This window comes from Triturus cristatus, chromosome 7 (assembly GCF_964204655.1).
Source record: "Triturus cristatus chromosome 7, aTriCri1.1, whole genome shotgun sequence".
In the NCBI taxonomy this organism is placed as follows: Eukaryota; Metazoa; Chordata; class Amphibia; order Caudata; family Salamandridae; genus Triturus; species Triturus cristatus.
Genome location: NC_140590.1, coordinates 1,176,302,354 through 1,176,321,587, shown reverse-complemented (window position 1 = coordinate 1,176,321,587; position 19,234 = coordinate 1,176,302,354). Strand labels below are relative to the sequence as shown.

Here is a 19,234-nt window from a genome sequence, read left to right as displayed (position 1 = left end):
AAACACAAAAATGTAGAACAAACGCCACAGATCACCTCATACTAACGGACACCTCTCCTAGGTAGTTTTCCACCATCTTCTCCATGTGTATTCCGTTGACCTTGGTTCCCAGGCCTCCTCAGCGAGAAAGAACACCGGCTCCCAATTATCGATCTTCTGTTTACAAAGTAACACTTCTCCTCCAACAAAAGGCGTTAGTTCTAACTAACAAGGGCAGCTTCTTCCACCTGCAACTGAAACGTGAGTACAGAACATTTCTGCGTGCACATGAAATTCGCTGACTACTTCTAAATGTGAGAGCTTTCTAGGGAAATTACATTTCCAGGCCTACACAATTCAGCTAGCATAAGAACAAAATGAATAGGCCTTTCATAGCACAATCTGAACATTCATTTAGGCCTTTACACATCAGGGTTTACACTTGTTAATAATGCTGCTTGCTGCAAACATCTACAATCATTACATGTTAAGCATGTCTCATTATTTCTTCGTGCAGTCTCCATCCTGGTGCACGTTTAAATCAGAAATGCATTTCACTACACATAAGCTTTTTGTTAGGCAACTGCAATATACCAAGGGTTACAATTTCAATATAAACAGCATTTCATTTCTCTTGGCGTAACACAAAATACTTTTCTATTACTCCACTTGCACATTTTGTTATTACAATTTGATTCTACCAATCAAGATTAATACAACACAAGAATATATGCGGGTGCGGACTATCCGTGATTATGATGCAACCTTACAATTTTAGAGCACCATCGCGCTCCATCAATCCGCCCGCCATCCTAATCTGGCGGACTGGGAATCATCGTTCGATGGCAGAGGGATCGCCACCGTACGGCTGGCGCTGGCGGTCCTTCCGCCATCGTAATGACCCCCTTAGTTCTTGATCCAAACACAAATGTCAATTAACATCATTAACCTCTCTGTGGCTATACTGCCTCAAACCATAACTACTCACATCTACTGCTGAATATTCAGAACTGATTCTAAGTTAGTGTTGTGTTAATTTTCATCTCTTCTATAAACTAGTATATAATCTTGAAGTGCTAACGGTCTTTTTTTTTTTTCAGTTTGAAATGCTTTATTGAGATAACTTGAAAGAATACAGAAATACTGACCAATACATATGATCTTAACGATAATGAATGAAAGGGACAATAGGCCAATACTATCTAATAAGTAAACAAAAAGCATTTTATAAGGTTTTATGGATGAGACGGGAGGGAAAGAAGAAAGAAAGAAAGAAAGAAAAGAAACAGAGAAGAGGAAGAAGGAGAACAGAAGAAAAGAAGAAAGAAAGGGAAACAATATGAAGATGGTAGGAAGCAAACATGGCAAATAGAACAAGCAGATAAAGAAGTCAAAAAGCGATTGTCAGTTGAGTAAAGGAGAAAATAAACAATATGGGAGATATGATAAGGAGGACAGAGCAGAAACAATCAATCATTCATGGAGGTTTAAAATTCTCAGAAGAGCAGTGTGAAATGCGCCTCGACGCCATGCGATCAAGGTATGTTGTGAGGGGCAACCAAAACAAGTCCCTATTAAGAGAGGGAGTGGAGGAGGCAGCAAAGCGTACATCAAGCCTATGATGATGACAAAGAGAGTTCCACCAGCATTTTATGGATAGATTAGTGAGAGATTTCCAGTTAAAGGCTATGTGTTGGAATGCCAGGGCAAGCATAAGGTCTAATAGACCAGAGCAGTCTGATGGGATATCTAAGGAATCAGAAAGGGTGCCTAAGAAAAGAAGAGGAATAGAGTAGGGGAGAGAGATGGAAAATAGTCGAGAAACATAAGACCAAACCTCACTCCACAAAGTAGCAACAGAAGGGCAAAGAAAGAGAAGGTGAAGAAGATCAGCATCAGAGGAACCACAGGTCCAACAATTAGAACCATGAGTAGGGGAGAAACGAGAAATCGAAACCGGGGAGAGATATAGTCTGTGATAAAGAAAAAATAAAGACTGAGTCAGGGAAGCAGAGCGAGACGTTTTCAATGATCTGGACCAGATTTTATCCCAAAGAGCAATCGACCAGTCACAACCTAGATCTAACTCCCAAGCGCACTCCAGCTTAGATTTAGAACGGTTCAGAGGAGGGGACGAGAAAGATTTATAAATAAGAGAGGCTTTGGGTAGATTGAGCAAGATTTGGAGGAGAGGAGGCTGGGAGATAGGAGTTGATGAAGGAGGAAGGGAATAGTAAACATCGAGAAGGAGAGTCATGAGAACAGTGAATTTGCGCAAGAAAGACTGAGGACAGTGAAATAAAAGCCGAAAGTTAGGAAAGGAGCATGGGATAAGTCCATCAAAGAGCTGTTTAACCCATACGAGACCCTTTGACCTCCAAGAAGACCAATAAATAGGCCTATTATTTAAGAGGATAAGTGAATTATACCAAATAGGGGATTCTAAAAAGGATTCACGAGTAATAGGAGTAGAGCAGACTAGAGAATGTAGAAGGGAGGAGGTATATCTGAATAAGGGAAGAGAAGAGAATGGATTTTTAACAGAGAAATGTATGGTTTCAAGAGGAGAAAACAGAGAGAGTAGTGAGCGCTCAATAGAAAGCCAAAGAGGGTCAAAAGGAGAGGGTTGTGAGATAAGCCATCTAGAGGCCTGACACAGAGAGAAAGCCTTATGATAGAGACGGAAATCTGGAAAGTTGACTCCACCGTTCGGTTTAGGTTTACGAAGGGTGGCTAAAGCAATCCTGGACCTCTTATTCCTCCACAGAAACTTAGAAAGACAGGAATCAATGCGTTTAAAATGGACATCCGGAATGTGCACAGGGAGCATGGATAAAGTATATATGAGAATGGGAGATACCATCATCTTAATCGAGTCAAGCCGACCCCACCATGAAAGATAAAGAGGGTTCCAGGATGATAATAATTTATCAATACGGGAAAGAACTATAGACATATTCAATTGGATGGACGCGGCGATGGAATTTGAGAACCATATTCCAAGATATTTAATTTTAGAGGAGTTCCATGCAAAACCAGTAGAAAAAAACTGATGGGGAAGGCAATATTTTGTAAGGGGAAGAATCTCAGTTTTATCAGAGTTGATCTTATATCCAGAGACTTGTGAGAAGGAGGTAAACTCAGATAGTAGAGCTGGAATAGATTGTTCAGGGGTAGAGATAAATCAAAGAATGTCATCAGCATATGCGGAGAGTTTCAGATGCGTCTTGCCATACAGAAAGCCAGAGATAGAAACATTATTCCGAATAGACGTCAAAAATGGTTCGAGGGCAAGAACAAAAAGAAGCGGGGATAAAGGACAACCTTGACGGACACCACGTTGGAGAGGGAAATACGAAGAGAGATGGCCGTTGACAAGAACAGATGCCTTAGGGGCCGAGTAAAGCAAGGAGATAAGGGAAATAAATGCATTTCTCTGACCTTTTGCTTCCTAAACTTCTATCACTTTTTCAATCATTTTTTCTCTCCGGTTCTGCAGCTGGCTCTTTCCATGAGGCCACGATATGCCTTATCCCCAAGGAAGGTCGTGATCCTCAACTATGTAAAAATTACCGTCCAATATCTTTAGTCAACGTAGACTATAAATTATTTGCCAAACTCCTTGCCCTACGTCTGGATCCTCTTATGCCCCATCTCATTGGGAAGGAACAGTGTGGTTTTGTCAAAGGTAGACTCACTTCGGACAATTCTCGCCTTTTCCTTAACGTTTTAAATAAAGTCACGTCTCTTTCCATTCCTCTTGCTGCTATCTCTGTTGATGCTGAGAAAGCTTTCGATAGGGTGGATTGGTCCTTTTTGTTTGCTGCTTTGCGTTGGCATGGCTTTGGTGCTAACGGTCTTTTTTGATCTTTGAAAAGCCTACACATGATGATTCTTTGAAATGGAGGCTGCACTTTTCAGACCAAGTGGCATTAGTTTGTACCGAAGAATCTTTTAGGTGTTATGAACACCATATATGGCCTGCTCACGAGTTTAGGTATTCTTTATCACACCTAATAAATAATGATACCACAGGGCACGTTATTTATCGGGTGCGATAAATAACACCTATTACGAGTTCATGGGGATTAACGTGCAGATTTAAGTGTTTAATGCACTAAAAGCCGCATGATAGAGTAAATACAGTATGCTTTTTCTCCCATCAAATTTCAGCAGATTTTGCCTGCCGACATTTAAAGAAGGTTGACGTATTTAACGCATCCGATAATGATCAGAATTGTTAAATACCTACCAACTCGTAATTCCAGCCGGTGTATAAACAGGATTTTACGGACGGGTCGGAATATAACAACCAAATCATAATCGGGCCGAAGTGTTTAGAATCCTGGTCCAACTGTACCTAGGCTAAGCATTAGCTACATTAGGCATAGAAATACTGTTGCCCGAGCTAATGAAGAGGCCAATTTGTGTATATTGGGCACAGGATAGCTATCAACCGACAGGGAATGATTTAAACTCCTCTTATTTTTCCATAGTAACATGTGGGGATAACCAGACAACTCAATTAGTTCAATAAGATTTTTCAGACACAGATCCTCCAACAACTCTTCCAATGTGACTATGTATGCTATAGATGCATTCCTTCCACAATGCCTCACCAGTATCACATTTTAGTTCAAAGTGAATTTATTTTTGAATGTCAATATTATCCCCAAGATTCAAGTGAAGAAGTTCTTGAACTTCACTTCTAAAGCATGAATTTTGTTTGACACCACATGCACAGCATCTTCAAAGATATTCTGTGCTCTCCTCACTCACACTATCAACTGGAGAATATCTCACGGGATCCATTTTAATACCCAACTCCTCCTGATGTGGCCATCCCAACACAACATCTCCTTTCTTTAAAACACCCATTTTCCATCCTGTTCTTCTTTCTTTGAAGGAAATGTCTGCTCACAATATCCTGTCACATCCAATCTATGTCAGTATAAGTGCCTTGGCTTATACCTACTGGCTGTAACCAGCTTTATCCCCATACCTGAATACTAACTCCTCTACTAGACTGGTGTACCATGCTTCAGCTACCAGGACTACAGTTCTATATATCAATCAATTTCTATTTCTCAATGAGCTAACCTTTTCCCATTCTTTTTATTTCCACCAAATCACATTTCCACATTACCACTCTGCATTACAATTACAGTAACCGTAATCTGATGAGTTGCCATTAACACAATTCACACCAGTTTTTTTCATAATCATGCAGGCCCTGCCAGAATGCTGTTTGCAGCCACATCTGTTACGTGTATCATCAATGGCAGAGCAGAATGTGTAAGAAGCAAAGTGCAACTGACTACCACAGTGCTGGCATGGCTCTGTTTTTATAGTCGTAATTTACTGTCCATTTCCTATATCAACTTTTTCTTGAACTGCTGTCCTTACTTTTTGCATACTACTGACAAATCAGTATTGTTTTTAGCTTGGACTTCCTCTCTATTTCTCTCTGGTTGATCAATACCTCTAGCTATATTTATTGTCACCCAAAGTATTACATGTGTTGCACCCCAAAGTACTTTTTTAATAAGGTTTTCACAAGTGTTTGATTATTGCTGGTTCATACATGATATTTATAAACGATGCTGCCGAATCCCTTGATACTGCCTAAAACCACATCAGTACCTTCTCCTTGCTCCTGTACACTGGATGGGACTTGCAACATTCCAAAACTGCATTGGTTTTCTTACCAAACATTGCATCTGTTGAACTGCGTTGAACTGCATACTTACATACATCCAATTCAATTCAAATCAATCTTTTCGGTCACAATCGCAACCATAAAAGATAAAATCCCAGAGCAAATACATTAAATACAGTATCATAGATACATACCAATTGAAAATAGAATAAAATCACATTTGAAACAATGTACCATAAACGTATATTCACATAATATCAGTTGAGTCTCGATACTTATATACATCCAAACCTCTGTGTGATTCAGGAAACAAACTTTGAGACCAGTAGAGTGTGAATGTAGCTCCAGCAACAAATATTTCCTCTGTTGTTCACAATCTGCTCCTCCTAGAACCCCAACAAATACCTCAGAGAAGTTGAACCACATTGACCACTCCATTCCTGGTTGACTTGGGTGTTGTGAAAATGGAGCTGGTGTCTGCTCATCTGACATGCTATAACCCAGACATTCACCAAGATCTTATGTCATTGACGTGCCTCAGAGTAGCGTTGATCACCTTGGCGATCACCCTGAACGTACATTACATGTCATGGTAACGATAGATATTCTGCAAGCATCAGGAGCTCCTGGTGGCTTCTTCATGCCCTGCTCACCGCAAGTATTACAAAGATGATGGGTGTTCTAATCGTTTATTATAGTAATATAAGAACATTACACAGTTAAGGCCTGATTCACAAGGGTAAGCTTCCAATTTTGTGTGAGTTCACAATTTTTTTTGGTATTCACAAACTCCGATTTAATCGTAAGTTTACAACTGCGTAGATTGCACAGTTGAGGCAGAGAACGCCACGCATAAAAAGATAGAACAAGCGCATCTTTTTAATGGGTGGAGTTCTCTGCCTCGGCTGCTGAATCTCCTCAGTCAAAAACTTACTATTAAATCGGAGTTTGTGAATAGAAAAAAAATAGTAAACTTACTCAAAAGTGTGCATTTACATTTGTGAAACAGACTCTCAATGTGCGAGAACACCCTGAGGCTCCTACAACTGCACACCGTGCTCCTTTAACTGCCTTTCTTCCACTCCAACCTAAATATTCTATCCTCATGCTCCAAGCTGATATCACCACTTATGCACCATCCATGTGCTTGAACTCCTAGGCCATAGCTACCTCTACTAGCCCTAACTAAACCACACAGTGGTGTCTAACAGTATTCAGTTTTATCAGTATTCAGGAGGTATAGCATCTTTCTTTACTTATACATTAAACTTAGGTTTATTTTCCAACCCGCGCCATCGAAGTTTATTCTCAATTGGGTGAAAAATGTAAAAGTTTCATAGATATTAAAATCATAGCCCACACACCGCAGAGCTATCCCTCAAGTTGAACATATCTCGCAGGCTAAGAAATACTAGCTTTTTGCTTATGTTAAATCAACTAACATTCATCTAGAACCAGATTGATATATTCTAAAAAAAAAAAACAGTTTCAATGTAATAGAATTTGGTTTTGGATAGGTAAGTTCAATTTGCACAAACACAAGTTGTGAGCATTTTTTTGTCCCCGTTTTTGTCACCAAAAAGAAAATACGCAAGTTAAATATTTAAATATCAACGTGTCAATTTCTTCAACTGCTCATATGTGCAGATGCACTACATGGACTTATGCATGTCATCATCACATAACAGCAATGCCCACAATAAGCCGTGCACAACTGGTAGCTATCAGGAATACCCATGGAAATTCATACCCCGGACTAACAAGGTGCCTCACTAAAGGCAGAGATCTAAAAGAGTTAATTAACATGAATAGTAATAACAATCTGGAGTCTTCAGAACGTAAGCATGAACTTCATATGAGAGAGACATGATTATGCCATGGGGAGATACCAGTATGCCAAGGACATCCACCTCGCACCAGGGCAATCATTTTGGTCAAGATGGCCTCCTTTGTTATGTTATGTTATGTTATGTTACCCATATTTATATAGCGCACAGCTGCCCCAGCAATGGGGCGTCCCGGCGCTTCAACAGACAGGTATCAGATCAAACATAGCCAACATTGAATCACTGGCAGTTCTGGGGAAAGAGGAAGGTTTTGACAGCCTTCCTGAAAACCAGAAGGTCGTCAATAGCACGGATGTGGGCAGCGAGAGAATTCCAAAGTCTGGCCGCTAATACTTTGAAAGAGCGACCACCAGCCCTAGCCCTCTTAAAACGTGGGACTACAGCAAAGTGAAGTCCTGAAGATCTTAAAGTGCGCGAGGGAAAAAAAGGCTGAATAAGATGCTTCAGGATATGAAGAGAAGAATGCTTAAGGATTTTGAATGTCAAGCAAAGACACTTAAACCTAATCCTCTGTAGAACAGGGAGCCAATGAAGTTTGCCAATAGTTTTTTTGGCCGAACAAAACCTTGGTAGGCCAACCAGAGCTCTGGCGGCAGCGTTTTGAACGCATTGAAGTCTAGTAAGTTCAGCCATGTTGGCTCCTAACAAGAGAGAGCTCGCGTAATCCAGACGCGACAGGATCGTAGCTTGTACAATAAGCTGTCGGGTAGGAGCATCAAAATATTTAAAGGTGGGTCTAAGCTTGCAAAGTGTCCCAAAGCAAGTGGCAGCAGTTTTCTTTGTATGAGAGACAAAGCTGAGGTTGGAATCTAGGCAAAGCCCGAGGTTTTTTTTTTTTTTTTTTTTTTTTTTTTAAAACCTTTATTTTGGTAAATGCACAATACACAGCGTCTGCCTACAACCCCTCGGGCCGGCCGCTATGACATATCAGAAAAGGATAAAAGAAAAAGAAAAAAAACAAAAAAAAAACCAATTGGGCAGAGCGCCGTTAAAGCAATCTCTAAGTGAAAAATACCGTGTAGAACATAGAACAATAATGTCAGGATAAGAAAAGGTTTAATTTTATGATTTTGTCGAGTACAATGTAGTGAACTACGAGAAGAGTCGAAGCTGATCACTGACCAGGAGAGACATCACCGTTCACGGAGCACCCAGAAGGAGGCGTTATATAGGAAGGCATTTGTAAGGAAACAGGTGGCCACCATCCAGGAACTAAGAGCAAACGCTATACCACAGAATGATAGAACACAATAAACTCCCTACTAACACTGAACCCCGACCCCGAAGAAACAAAGAAACATAGAAGAGAAAGAAACCGAAGAAGAAGAGAGAAAGAATGAGAAAGAGGGCCATAGAGACAAAGAAAAGACATAGAACACATCCCATCCCCCCACCCTGCATACCAGCGGAAGGCCACGGCCCACCCCCCCCCCCAATAGGCATGCCTGTCGCCCCAAAAGAACCCCAAGTGGGAAAGAGAGTCTGGAGAGTGGGAAAGAACATCCCAGTCTCCGACTCCCAGAGAAGGCAGGAGGAGGAAATTTTACATACTCCCGGTCACCACCAGCCCCATAAGCATCCCCCACCCTGAATATCATCAGCACAACTGAAGTAGCAAGCAAAGCAGCAGGTGGGGAGACTCCATTCCAAATGTGCGAATAAATCAGATAATTAGCAGTCCCATCCTAGTCCCCGCCCGCCAATACGTACAGCAAACTAAAGGAAATCGCCCAGCCCTGGCCCGATCCTAAGTGGCCCCACAGATCCACCCCCGCAATCAACAATAGCAAATTACACGCATGCGGCACATCAGATACATAGACAAATATTCTAGTCCGGGTCATGCCAGGCGGTCAGGCAGGATCATCAAGGGAGGCAACATCAGCCCTGGCCAGAACGCTGAAACCCCACCAAGCATGGCCACCGCTGGGAGTGTACCTCAGGCAGAACAAAGGAGCAAGATGGCCGCTCCCGGCATAGAAGACGCAGAGGAAGAGGAAGCGAGAGTTCCCAATCATAGACCATCACCACATCGATAGTGACCAACACAGTTTTCCCCACAGAACGGCACACACTCCGGCGATGTTGAGGAAGCCGTGGCAACACTTGCAGAGGCAGAGTCTCAGCTTGTAGAGTGGAAGGGAGCTTTGTATCTGCAACTTTGTCATTAAAAGAACACTCGACACTGTAGCCAGGGAGAGGACGTTCCACAGTATCCCCCTGTCGCCACATTGTATCCGCCTCGAAGGGAATGAGAGGCATTGGGGGGTCAGACAACCGCAGTAGTTCCCTGGATGGCATAGCGACATCGATCTTCCGCTCCAGTTCTCGAGTGTTTTGCCACAGTGTCGCCCTCAAGTCTTCCAGGGCTAGAAGGATATCACCATAGGTCAGGTCTGCTCCCCGCTTCAGCATGTCGGCAGTATGCAAAGGCGCCACCGGGACACCCTCCAGCTCGACAGTAGGCAGGGCAGCTTGCGTCAGGGATATGGAGGCTTCCGTCTTTCCGGCGAGGTAGACCGGCACCGCCACCATTTTTGCAGTCAGCCCACATCGGAGGGGTGAGGGTGACTCCATTGGACGGAGGAATAGCATTTAAGGCAAGAAGAGATACTGCTCGCTATACGGGGCTCACACGATGTGAGAGCCCTCGGCTGTATAGCAATGCGGGTGGTGGGCGCTCTAAAACGGATACCGCTCTGACCGCTGGTAGCATGACAAAGGAAGGTTCGCCAGCCCGGACCCAATCATACAGGAATGCTCTCCGTCGCGAAGAAGGCTCCGCCAAGCCGCCCACTCCACAGCCGGTCACATTTCCCCAGGCGCCGGTCCGGCCCCAGGTCGTCTCACCGTACGTGATAAGCGGTGTCCGGTGGCGGTGGTCGGGCCAGAGTGCGTGGGCAAAGTCCAAAGTCGGCAAACTCTATGAATCCTCGACCAAAAAAGCCGGCGGGGACATCGGAGGAATGCGGAAAGTGTCAGCGCATTCGTGGTTACATTTGCGCGCGCTGTAGGCAGGATTAAAGATCAGGATGTCATGTAAACAGCAGACGGGCTGCGGAGCCGGGAGCTCAGACGTCCTGTCCGTCCGCCATCTTGGCTCCTCCTAAGCCCGAGGTTTTTAACCTCCAAAACAGGAAGGAGAGTAGGGCCAAGCTCAGATGGCCACCAACAGTCCCCCCAAAGGTGGCTCTGCTTGCCTACCAAGAGCACCTCGGTTTTCTTAGCATTCAATTGAAGGCAATTGTCGGTCATCCAACGTGCTATTGAGCTAATACCCTCCCGGAATTTAGCCGCTTCCAGGTCAGACGCCCCACTTAATGCAACCACCAGCTGGGTATCGTCAGCGTAGGACACCATAGACAGGTTACATCGCTTGGCTACCACAGCCAGCGGCTGAACATAAAGATTGAACAGTGTGGGGCTAAGAGCCGAACCCTGCGGAACGCCCTGGGCGATAGGATATGGATTTGATTGAAAAGGGGGTGTGACTACCCTAAACGTGCGATCCGATAGGAATGATCGAAACCATTCCAGTGCTGTGTTACCGACACCAGCCTCACCCAGACGTTGTAATAAAATAGCATGTGAGACGGTGTCAAACGCGGCACTGAGGTCGAGAAGTACCAGTGCCGCCGTTTGACCAGAGTCGACCAAAGTTCGTAAGTGGTCGACCATAAAAAGCAATGCCGTCTCTGTGCTATGGCCGGGTCGGAAGCCGTTCTGAGTAGGGTCCAGAATGTCAGCGCGGTGGAGATGATCCGATAGAATGGCATTGACATGAACCTCAGTCAATTTAGCTGCCAACCGAAGAAGCGATATGGGGCGATAGTTTTCCAGTTTGGATGGATCCAAAGCTGGTTTTTTCAAGATAGGCATCACCTGGGCCTCTTTCCAGCTTGCAGGAACAGAACCAGTTGTTAAAGATAAATTAACAAGGTCACGCAGTGGAGAGAGACAAAGAGACGCAGATTCTCTAAACTGAGCAGGACGAAGAGGATCCCTAGGTGAGCCAGACTTGACCTTCGCCACAATTTTTGTAAACTCCTCCCGGGAGACCTCAGGGAGAGAACAAAGAGCCGGCGTAGTCATCAGAAGAGATTCACCCTTATCCAAAGGGGTAAGTGGGTCTGGGAAGGAACGATAAATAGCTGCCACCTTTTCCATGAAAAAAGCGGCGAGATTTTCACAATGCGATGTAGAACGGATCTCATCAAGTGAAGCTCTGCTAGTCGTAAGATCCTTAAGAACCCTGAAGATTAATTTAATAGGGTTAGTGCTAAGATTAAATTCACAAGAAAAATAGGCGGCCCGAGTTTTACAGAACGCTCTATGATAAAGCCTAATCTTAGCACGGTACTCCAATTTCTTATCAAGTAAGTAGGATTTGCGCCAAGCTCTTTCGGCTTGTTTGCAAGATTTCTTTAAGAGCCGAAGCGCATCGTCGTACCAGGGGCTGGGCTCACCACGGCGACATTTGATCTCCGCAGTTGGAATCAGATAGTCCAACGCATCAGTCAGCCAGTTACAGAAAAGATCGTAGCCTGAATCTACGTCAGAGAAAGGACCGAGAGTTTGTTGGCCAAGGATCCGATGGAACTCGGCTAAGTTCAACTTGCTCCATGGGCGTCTCAATAACACAGGCACCAATATTTTATTCGGAGAGTCCTTAATTGCAAGGTGAAACTCAACAAGATGGTGGTCGGTCCACGCCATAGGCTTGGGAGGAAGCACTTTGGCTGACATAAGGTTAGTGAAAATAGGGTCCAATATGTGGCCACCATCATGAGTGCTGTGATCGACAAGCTGATGCAGCTGGAGAGCTTCCAAATCTGCAAGAGTGCTGCTAACGGCAGGACAAAGGGGAGAGTCAAAATGGAGATTTAAATCCCCAATAATGCTAAAATTAGATGCATTCAAAGCCAATGTACTAACGACCTCTGGTAGAGCTAGCCTGAAGGCAGCGTCCGGACCCGGGGGTCGGTAGATAAGTAGCCCGGAGAAAGTAAAGTGAGGGCTGACCGTGATACAAAAGTGAGCACTTTCGCAGCCAGCTATGTCCAGCGGCTTCCAAACACATGGAAAGCGTGATTTAATAGCGGCCGCAATGCCACCTCCTCTAGAATTGCGATTGAGAGTAAAGATCGTGTACTCCGAAGGAAGAGCTAAGTTAATCGCAACCGCGGCATCCTCATGTAGCCAGGTCTCGGACATGAATAACATATCAGGGGCAGCATCGATAAGTAAATTATGCACATCCCCGTAATGTCTAACCAGCGATCTTACATTAAGATGGCAGATCTTAAGATTAAGGGGAGGCTGAGAAATGTCCGAAGATGATAATGAGCAACCTAAACGCCTCAAGGAGGGTTTCCTATAAGCAGCAATAGGGGAGTGTGATAACAATTGAAAAGCACAATCAGAGCAATTCGCAGGACCAGAAAGAGGGTGTAATAAACAGGGCCTACAAAGTGCCCGATTGCGCAGGTTAAGCAGAGTAGTCCGTGAATACCTGATCTGTAACGGTGTACGGGACATCATGCAATAGCACCCTGCGGCGGCGCGAATCCCGACCCGGCCTGGTCCGGCCTCGACGCGGACGAGCGCAGACGGGCAAGACTCTGGCACGACTCAGGCGCAGGGAGGGCACCCACCGCTGCGCGTAACCTCTGCGCGCTAGGGAGGCTGGCTGAAATAGACTGCCCGCGAGTATGCAGCGCGCCTAGGACCTTGAATATGGCGTCAAAGCTATGTCACCAGCAATGCCCCACTCAACATGGCGCCCAGACTTCCCACACTATCCCCACCCGAGGACCAGACCCGCCAAACAGCGGTGCGGGACACAGTTTGAGAGGCAAGTGAGAGGGGAGGCCCCAAGAACTAAAAACGAGGTAAAAGGAAAAATATAACGTAACCCAAATAGAAAAACGGGAATATATTTAAAACAGTAATCAAGCAGCGCGCGCCTCGAAGTAGCGCTATGCTATGCGTGTGAATTTCAAAGCTATGCTATGCGAGTAATTTCAAAGCGAAAGAGCATAGATACCTTGTCCGACTGTCCCGCTAGGCAGACCGCCTTAAATAGACTGCCCGCGAGTATGCAGCGCGCCTAGGACCTTGAATATGGCGTCAAAGCTATGTCACCAGCAATGCCCCACTCAACATGGCGCCCAGACTTCCCACACTATCCCCACCCGAGGACCAGACCCGCCAAACAGCGGTGCAGGACACAGTTTGAGATGCAAGTGAGAGGGGAGGCCCCAAAAACTAAAAACGAGGTAAAAGGAAAATTATAACGTAACCCAAATAGAAAAACGGGAATATATTTAAAACAGTAATCAAGCAGCGCGCACCTCGAAGTAGCGTTATGCTATGCGTGTGAATTTCAAAGCTATGCTATGCGAGTGATTTCAAAGCGAAAGAGCATAGATACCTTGTCCTTTAAGTTAGGAAATGTGTTTTAACTTAATGCATCCTCCCCACTGTTCCAAGTCCCTGCTGCTCAGCCAGTATGAATGTGGTGTAGTGGAATGCTGGGGTGCTTGGTGAGGTGGAGGGTGTCAGCTTGAGTGTGTGGGCTGAGCAGCATGGAGGCTGCTCCTGGTGGGGCTTACTTAACAGTTTAACTAGCTGCTTACTTACTTCTAACTAAGATCTAATTAACCTTCTTTTTCTACAACCTACACTATGGCTACTGGACCCAATCTCCCTTGCAACAAAAGGCCATACTGTTATGTTATGTTATGTTGTGTTATATGTTATGTGATTTCTTTAGCACACACAGGCAAATGCTTCTTGTAGCTATCGTTTTTGCCTTGTCCACCACATTAGCATAACAAAGGCTTAAGAAACTTTCCAAACTTAGCCAGGCAGGGTTCAAGTTAAAGGTACAAGTCTTCCAGCTGCGTCAACCGTGAATGCATAATTGACCTTCTCCCGATTTTCAACAGGTATTGACAGTGTTTGTGTTTCTTGGTTGTCATGTTTTCTTCTTGCCTAACCATTTGTAAAGTGCTCTGATACCTTACTAGGATCACATTCATGCTATATAAATCTTTATAAATAAAATTAAATAAATTCAATTTCCACATGTCCCTCTAAGAGCTTTAAGTACAATAAGAAGGAATTAGTGGGCTTTACCTAAAACTGCCCCTGGCCTATTCCATTTGTATTTTGTGGCCATATATTCAGGAGCTTTGAGGTGAATTGGTCTGTGAAGGGTGCCGCCATTTCTCTGGGGACGCCAGGAAGGAATTGCTGTGATCAGGTCTGGGCTGGATTAGGGCATTGATCACAGGCACCTGGTGGTGACTCTCTATGCAACAAGCAAAACTTTTAAAGATATTAAATTGCAAAATAGACTAGGGCCTTCATTATCACATGGGCGGACCACTTTAACATCCAAGAACACGACCATAAGCAGCCCCCCCACTTATGTCAGGGGAGAATACCATTGTGTAACATAGAGACACACTGTGCCAGGTTCACAACGATTCAAGAGCAGGGCCGGATGAAACCATGTGGAGACCCCTAGAAAGTTGAAATTTCGGGGCACCCCCCTCGCAAATGATCTCCTAATACGTTTTTAATTTTACCAACCAACATTTTAATAAACCATTTTTATTACACAAAACTAAAGCTTAACAATTGTTAAGGCTATTAAACAAAAAGTTTTTTGTTAAAAAAAAATAATTTTAATAAACCAACAAAACTCAAAAAATTCATTTTCCTTAATTTGTTTGTGGTGAAATCTTTCAGGATATCTTGGAAGTCTACCTTTTGCAAGACGTTGTATTCAGTGGCCAGCCTGGGCCCCTAAAAGAAGTGGGGCCCGTAGGCCGGTGCCTAATTTGCCTATTTGGTAATCCAGCATTGGTGAGCACCATTATATCATGGAGTTCTACAAAATGCCAGTGTCACCATTACGGCAATGTGGGCCACCAGCATGTCAAGGAGGGCCACACACATGCAAGGGCCACAGATGCCATTATGCCTGAGAATGGGCTACCTTTCTTTACACTGCTTTGCTACACTCCTGTTGCCAGACTGGGCAGTGGCACTGCAGCATAGGGTTCTGCTAAACCCTTGTTCCCCCCTCTGTTTTCGATTGGGGTCAGCTGCCATAAAGACCCACATCTCCTTCCCACTTGACTCCTTCTTTCATTAATAAGGCGACGTCTCCCTCCTAGGCATTTATTACAGTATTCTTTTACCCCTGTCGCCCTCAATTTTATCTTTCTCGCTCCTCTCTCCTCTCTATGTTCTGCATAAATGAGTCAGGTGCACCTCAAGCGTAACCCTCACACATTGTGGTCTCTTTGTGTCTTTTTGTCACTAATACCCTTCACCTCATTTTTTACTCACCCAGCTCCCTTTCACCCTCTCACCTAATGCCCTTGCTTTTAACTCTTTCTCTCTCACGCTCATTCACAATCACCTATTTCCTCAACTTCTCTATTCCATCTCTCTCTCTTTCTCTCACGCCTCCTCCTCGCTCGCTGTCTCTCACCTATTTACCTCACTCTTAGATTACCTCACTTTCTCCCCTGCAGCTCCATGGACCTCACCTGGCTCACTCCAGGATGAAGATGGCCACAGTGGTGCTTCTGCAGTTACTGTCCCTGCCCTGGGGTGAGTTTGCCATACTCAGTTATCTGTAATTACTTTGTTTAATGTATGCAGAGAGATTGCATAAACTATAGATTGGTGCAAAGCTGTAACACATATTTTTTTTACATCGTTTTCTGATTGTTTAATGGGGAATGAAGCAAACATATCTACTTTTGTCCTTATGGAATAACTTCTTTTCCACCAGGGCAAAAATGTAGAAACCAGATCTTGAAAGATATTAAAAAGCTTGATGATTCTTAGGAGCTTATTATGAGTCTGGCAGGCCACGGACCGCCAGACTCGCAAGGACGTGGCGGTATTCCGACTGCCCTAGTAAAGCCAGGGCGGTCAGGCAGTCCATGTCTTGCAGGAATTGTCTTTAACACTTACATTTCGGTGCCTTTTTAAAAGGCACCACAGTGGGACGGCCCAAAAACCGTCTGCCAGAGTAAAAATAAGTTGTACTCTGGAGGGTGGTCTTTAATTGCTTTGGCGGTCTTGGAGCAGAGAGGCAGCATGGTGGCCCTACTCTGAGACCGCAAAAGTCATAATAAGGCCCTAAGGGCCAGATGTACTAAAGTTTTTGCGGGCGCAAATCGGTTTTAGACCTGTTTGTGACTGCAAAAAACATGTGGCCCATGTACTAATCCCTTTTTGCGAGTCGCAAATCAATTTGCGACTTGCAAAATAGGATTAGCGAGTCACTATTAGTAAGGGGCATTCCAAGGGCGTCCCTTCCTAATAACGACTCCTGAAGCTATGTATGACTGTTTTGCGACGGCAATTGCGGCTGCAAAAAAGTCGCTGTTTACCACCCTTCACAGATGGATGGTAAACCACTCGCAAACGGGAAGGGGTCCCCAGGGGAATGGCTCGAAACATGTTGACTACCTATTACTGAGACAATCAGACTCATTATGGTCCCAGTTTTTAATAATAGCCCCTGATTTTAACCTTACCAACTAGGGGCGGGAATAAAATAGTGGCCATGCTAGTTAGGTATTTTTAACGTCACATTTTCTACTCCCCCTTATTTCTTTTCTAGTAAATACCAGTAAGTGCTCCTGTGTAATCGTTAAGTTGCAGCAGGCCTCAATCCGTAGAGGATTGGAATGAACCCCAATGAAGAAGCATGCCACCTAGGGGCAAACTTGGTGGGTGAGGGGTCTCCAGCAAAAAAGGTTTTTTCCTGCTAAGTGATCACAGGGGACTCTCACTGTGTCCTATCCACCTTTACCTTGGGCAGGTTTTCTTCGAAGTATTCGATTTTTGTGTGCCACATGTCTAATCATTGGCAGGAATCGCCATCACGCCATTTCCTGGTAATGTATTGAAAATGTGAAGTGTGTTGTATGGCTCTGTCAACATGATGGTACCATCCATCGCACTTTCAATCGTTTTTTTAATTTTCAAAAACAAAACCCCTAAGCAGGATTTTGTTTTTAAATAAAAAAAAACTATTGACTTGCTCACCATGGAAGTTTTTGCCCATGACATGAGAGTAACTTAAATGTTTTACTTTCACTTACCGCCACATTTTTTATGGCAATATGTGAAAATAAAAATTAACCATTTGACCGCCTACTCTGAATCAGGCAGGCTGTCAACTGGCCAAGCCTCCTAAATCCATTGGGCCATCAGAGGAGTTTTTCAGCAACGGAGATGGGGTAGTCTCTGTCGCTTACATGCTCAAGGTCTGCCCAACTCTAGATGAGGTTGAGAGGATACCCCTTTGCCATGGCAACCGAGTATCCTCTCCGCCAAACTCTAAATCAGACTGTGCCTTGAACTTTTTTCTTTCCTGCAGAGGGAACAAATAGAGATATTTCAGAGAAGGGCTGGCACGATCGTCGCATTTGAGATTGTAGATCAGTCTGGCAGCAAAATTGTGCACTCTTTGGAGTTTATTAAGGCAAATAATGAGGAGACTTGTGTAGAGTCCATTGCAGGAATCAAGGGGAGACATGACCACTGCAAGGATCAGTGCAAGGTTCTGCCAGCAGTGAAGCAGAGGGAAGATCCCCTTCAACTGATTAAGGTTCAAGAATGCATTAACCACATTTATCTGTGGGGCGAATGTGAGGTCACTATCAAAGATCACACTGACAGTGCATGCTTAGTTTTTTGGGTTAGAGGACAAGCCCAAATCATCAGGCCAGGCAAAAGGTATCAAAGTGCTGATTAACCCAAAGAGCAGAGTTTGGGTTTTATCCCCAGTAAAGAAAAATGGAATTCTTTTGCATCCACCAGTGAATGTGAAAATTACACTGGGCCGTGAGAATGCCCACTCAAACCTTGTAAATATACCGCAAGTGAACTAATATGGCCAGATCTAAATTGAGTTAATAGGGATATCACATTAGGATTCTCCAACAATTCCAAATTTTTAGTCCTCCTCCCACCCTGTAAGCAGCCCAGAATTGTTGATATTTCGCTTTCATATACTGGCAACGGAAGACTGCATTCCTAGAAAAATGTGCAATCAGTTACTTGAATATACTTTTAAAGATCTGGACAGTCACCCCTGCTTCAAAAATCAGATACTCAAGCTTTAAAATATCAAATCCGGAGCGTGCAAAAACACCATAATTACATTAATCAAAGGTGCATTTGCTCGACACTTCCCTAAATAGCTAGACTTTTAATGTTTGTGGAGAAGAACTTGCATGGCTTGACACCCAAACTACAAATAGCCAAACGTTCTAGTCCAGCAAGACGTCTACTGAGGTTAAGGCAGACCCTCAAAAACTACCTCCACACCTCCTCACAATACCAAAAGTATCAATAGAATGTAGTCATCTGGGGAAGCCGCACAGGAGCATCATCATGAGATAGGGAAAATTAAATAGGGGTCATGTGACTTATGAAATTCTAACATCCTTCATTTATGCCTCTTTTTCTGCCTTCCTTGTCAATTTGTTGTCAACCAAATCTGTAGATAGTTATAGGTCTTGGTATGTGTCAATCATATCTCTTGTATAGACCTCCTTCTTTTATAAAGTGAGGAGACAAAAACCATAGTTTAGGTCTTGTTCAAACTATTAAACAGCAGCTGCAAAAGTTGCTAACACAGCACTTACGCCAGCATAGTAAGGTGTAATTACTGCACTATTTTGAACTTTGAAAGGGACATGTAGGC

The 19,234-nt window shown here is 44.1% G+C and overlaps 1 protein-coding gene across 1 annotated transcript in view; it reads left to right on the top strand.

Annotated features, from left to right (window-relative positions):
* LOC146811375 (uncharacterized) overlaps positions 1-19,234 on the top strand; it is a 44,732-nt gene that overhangs the window by 9,271 nt on the left and 16,227 nt on the right. Inside the window, exon 2 of the mRNA XM_085614507.1 lies at positions 16,038-16,116. Within this exon, the coding sequence (XP_085470633.1) occupies positions 16,038-16,116 (79 nt within the window). The remainder of the gene's footprint in view (positions 1-16,037; positions 16,117-19,234) is intronic.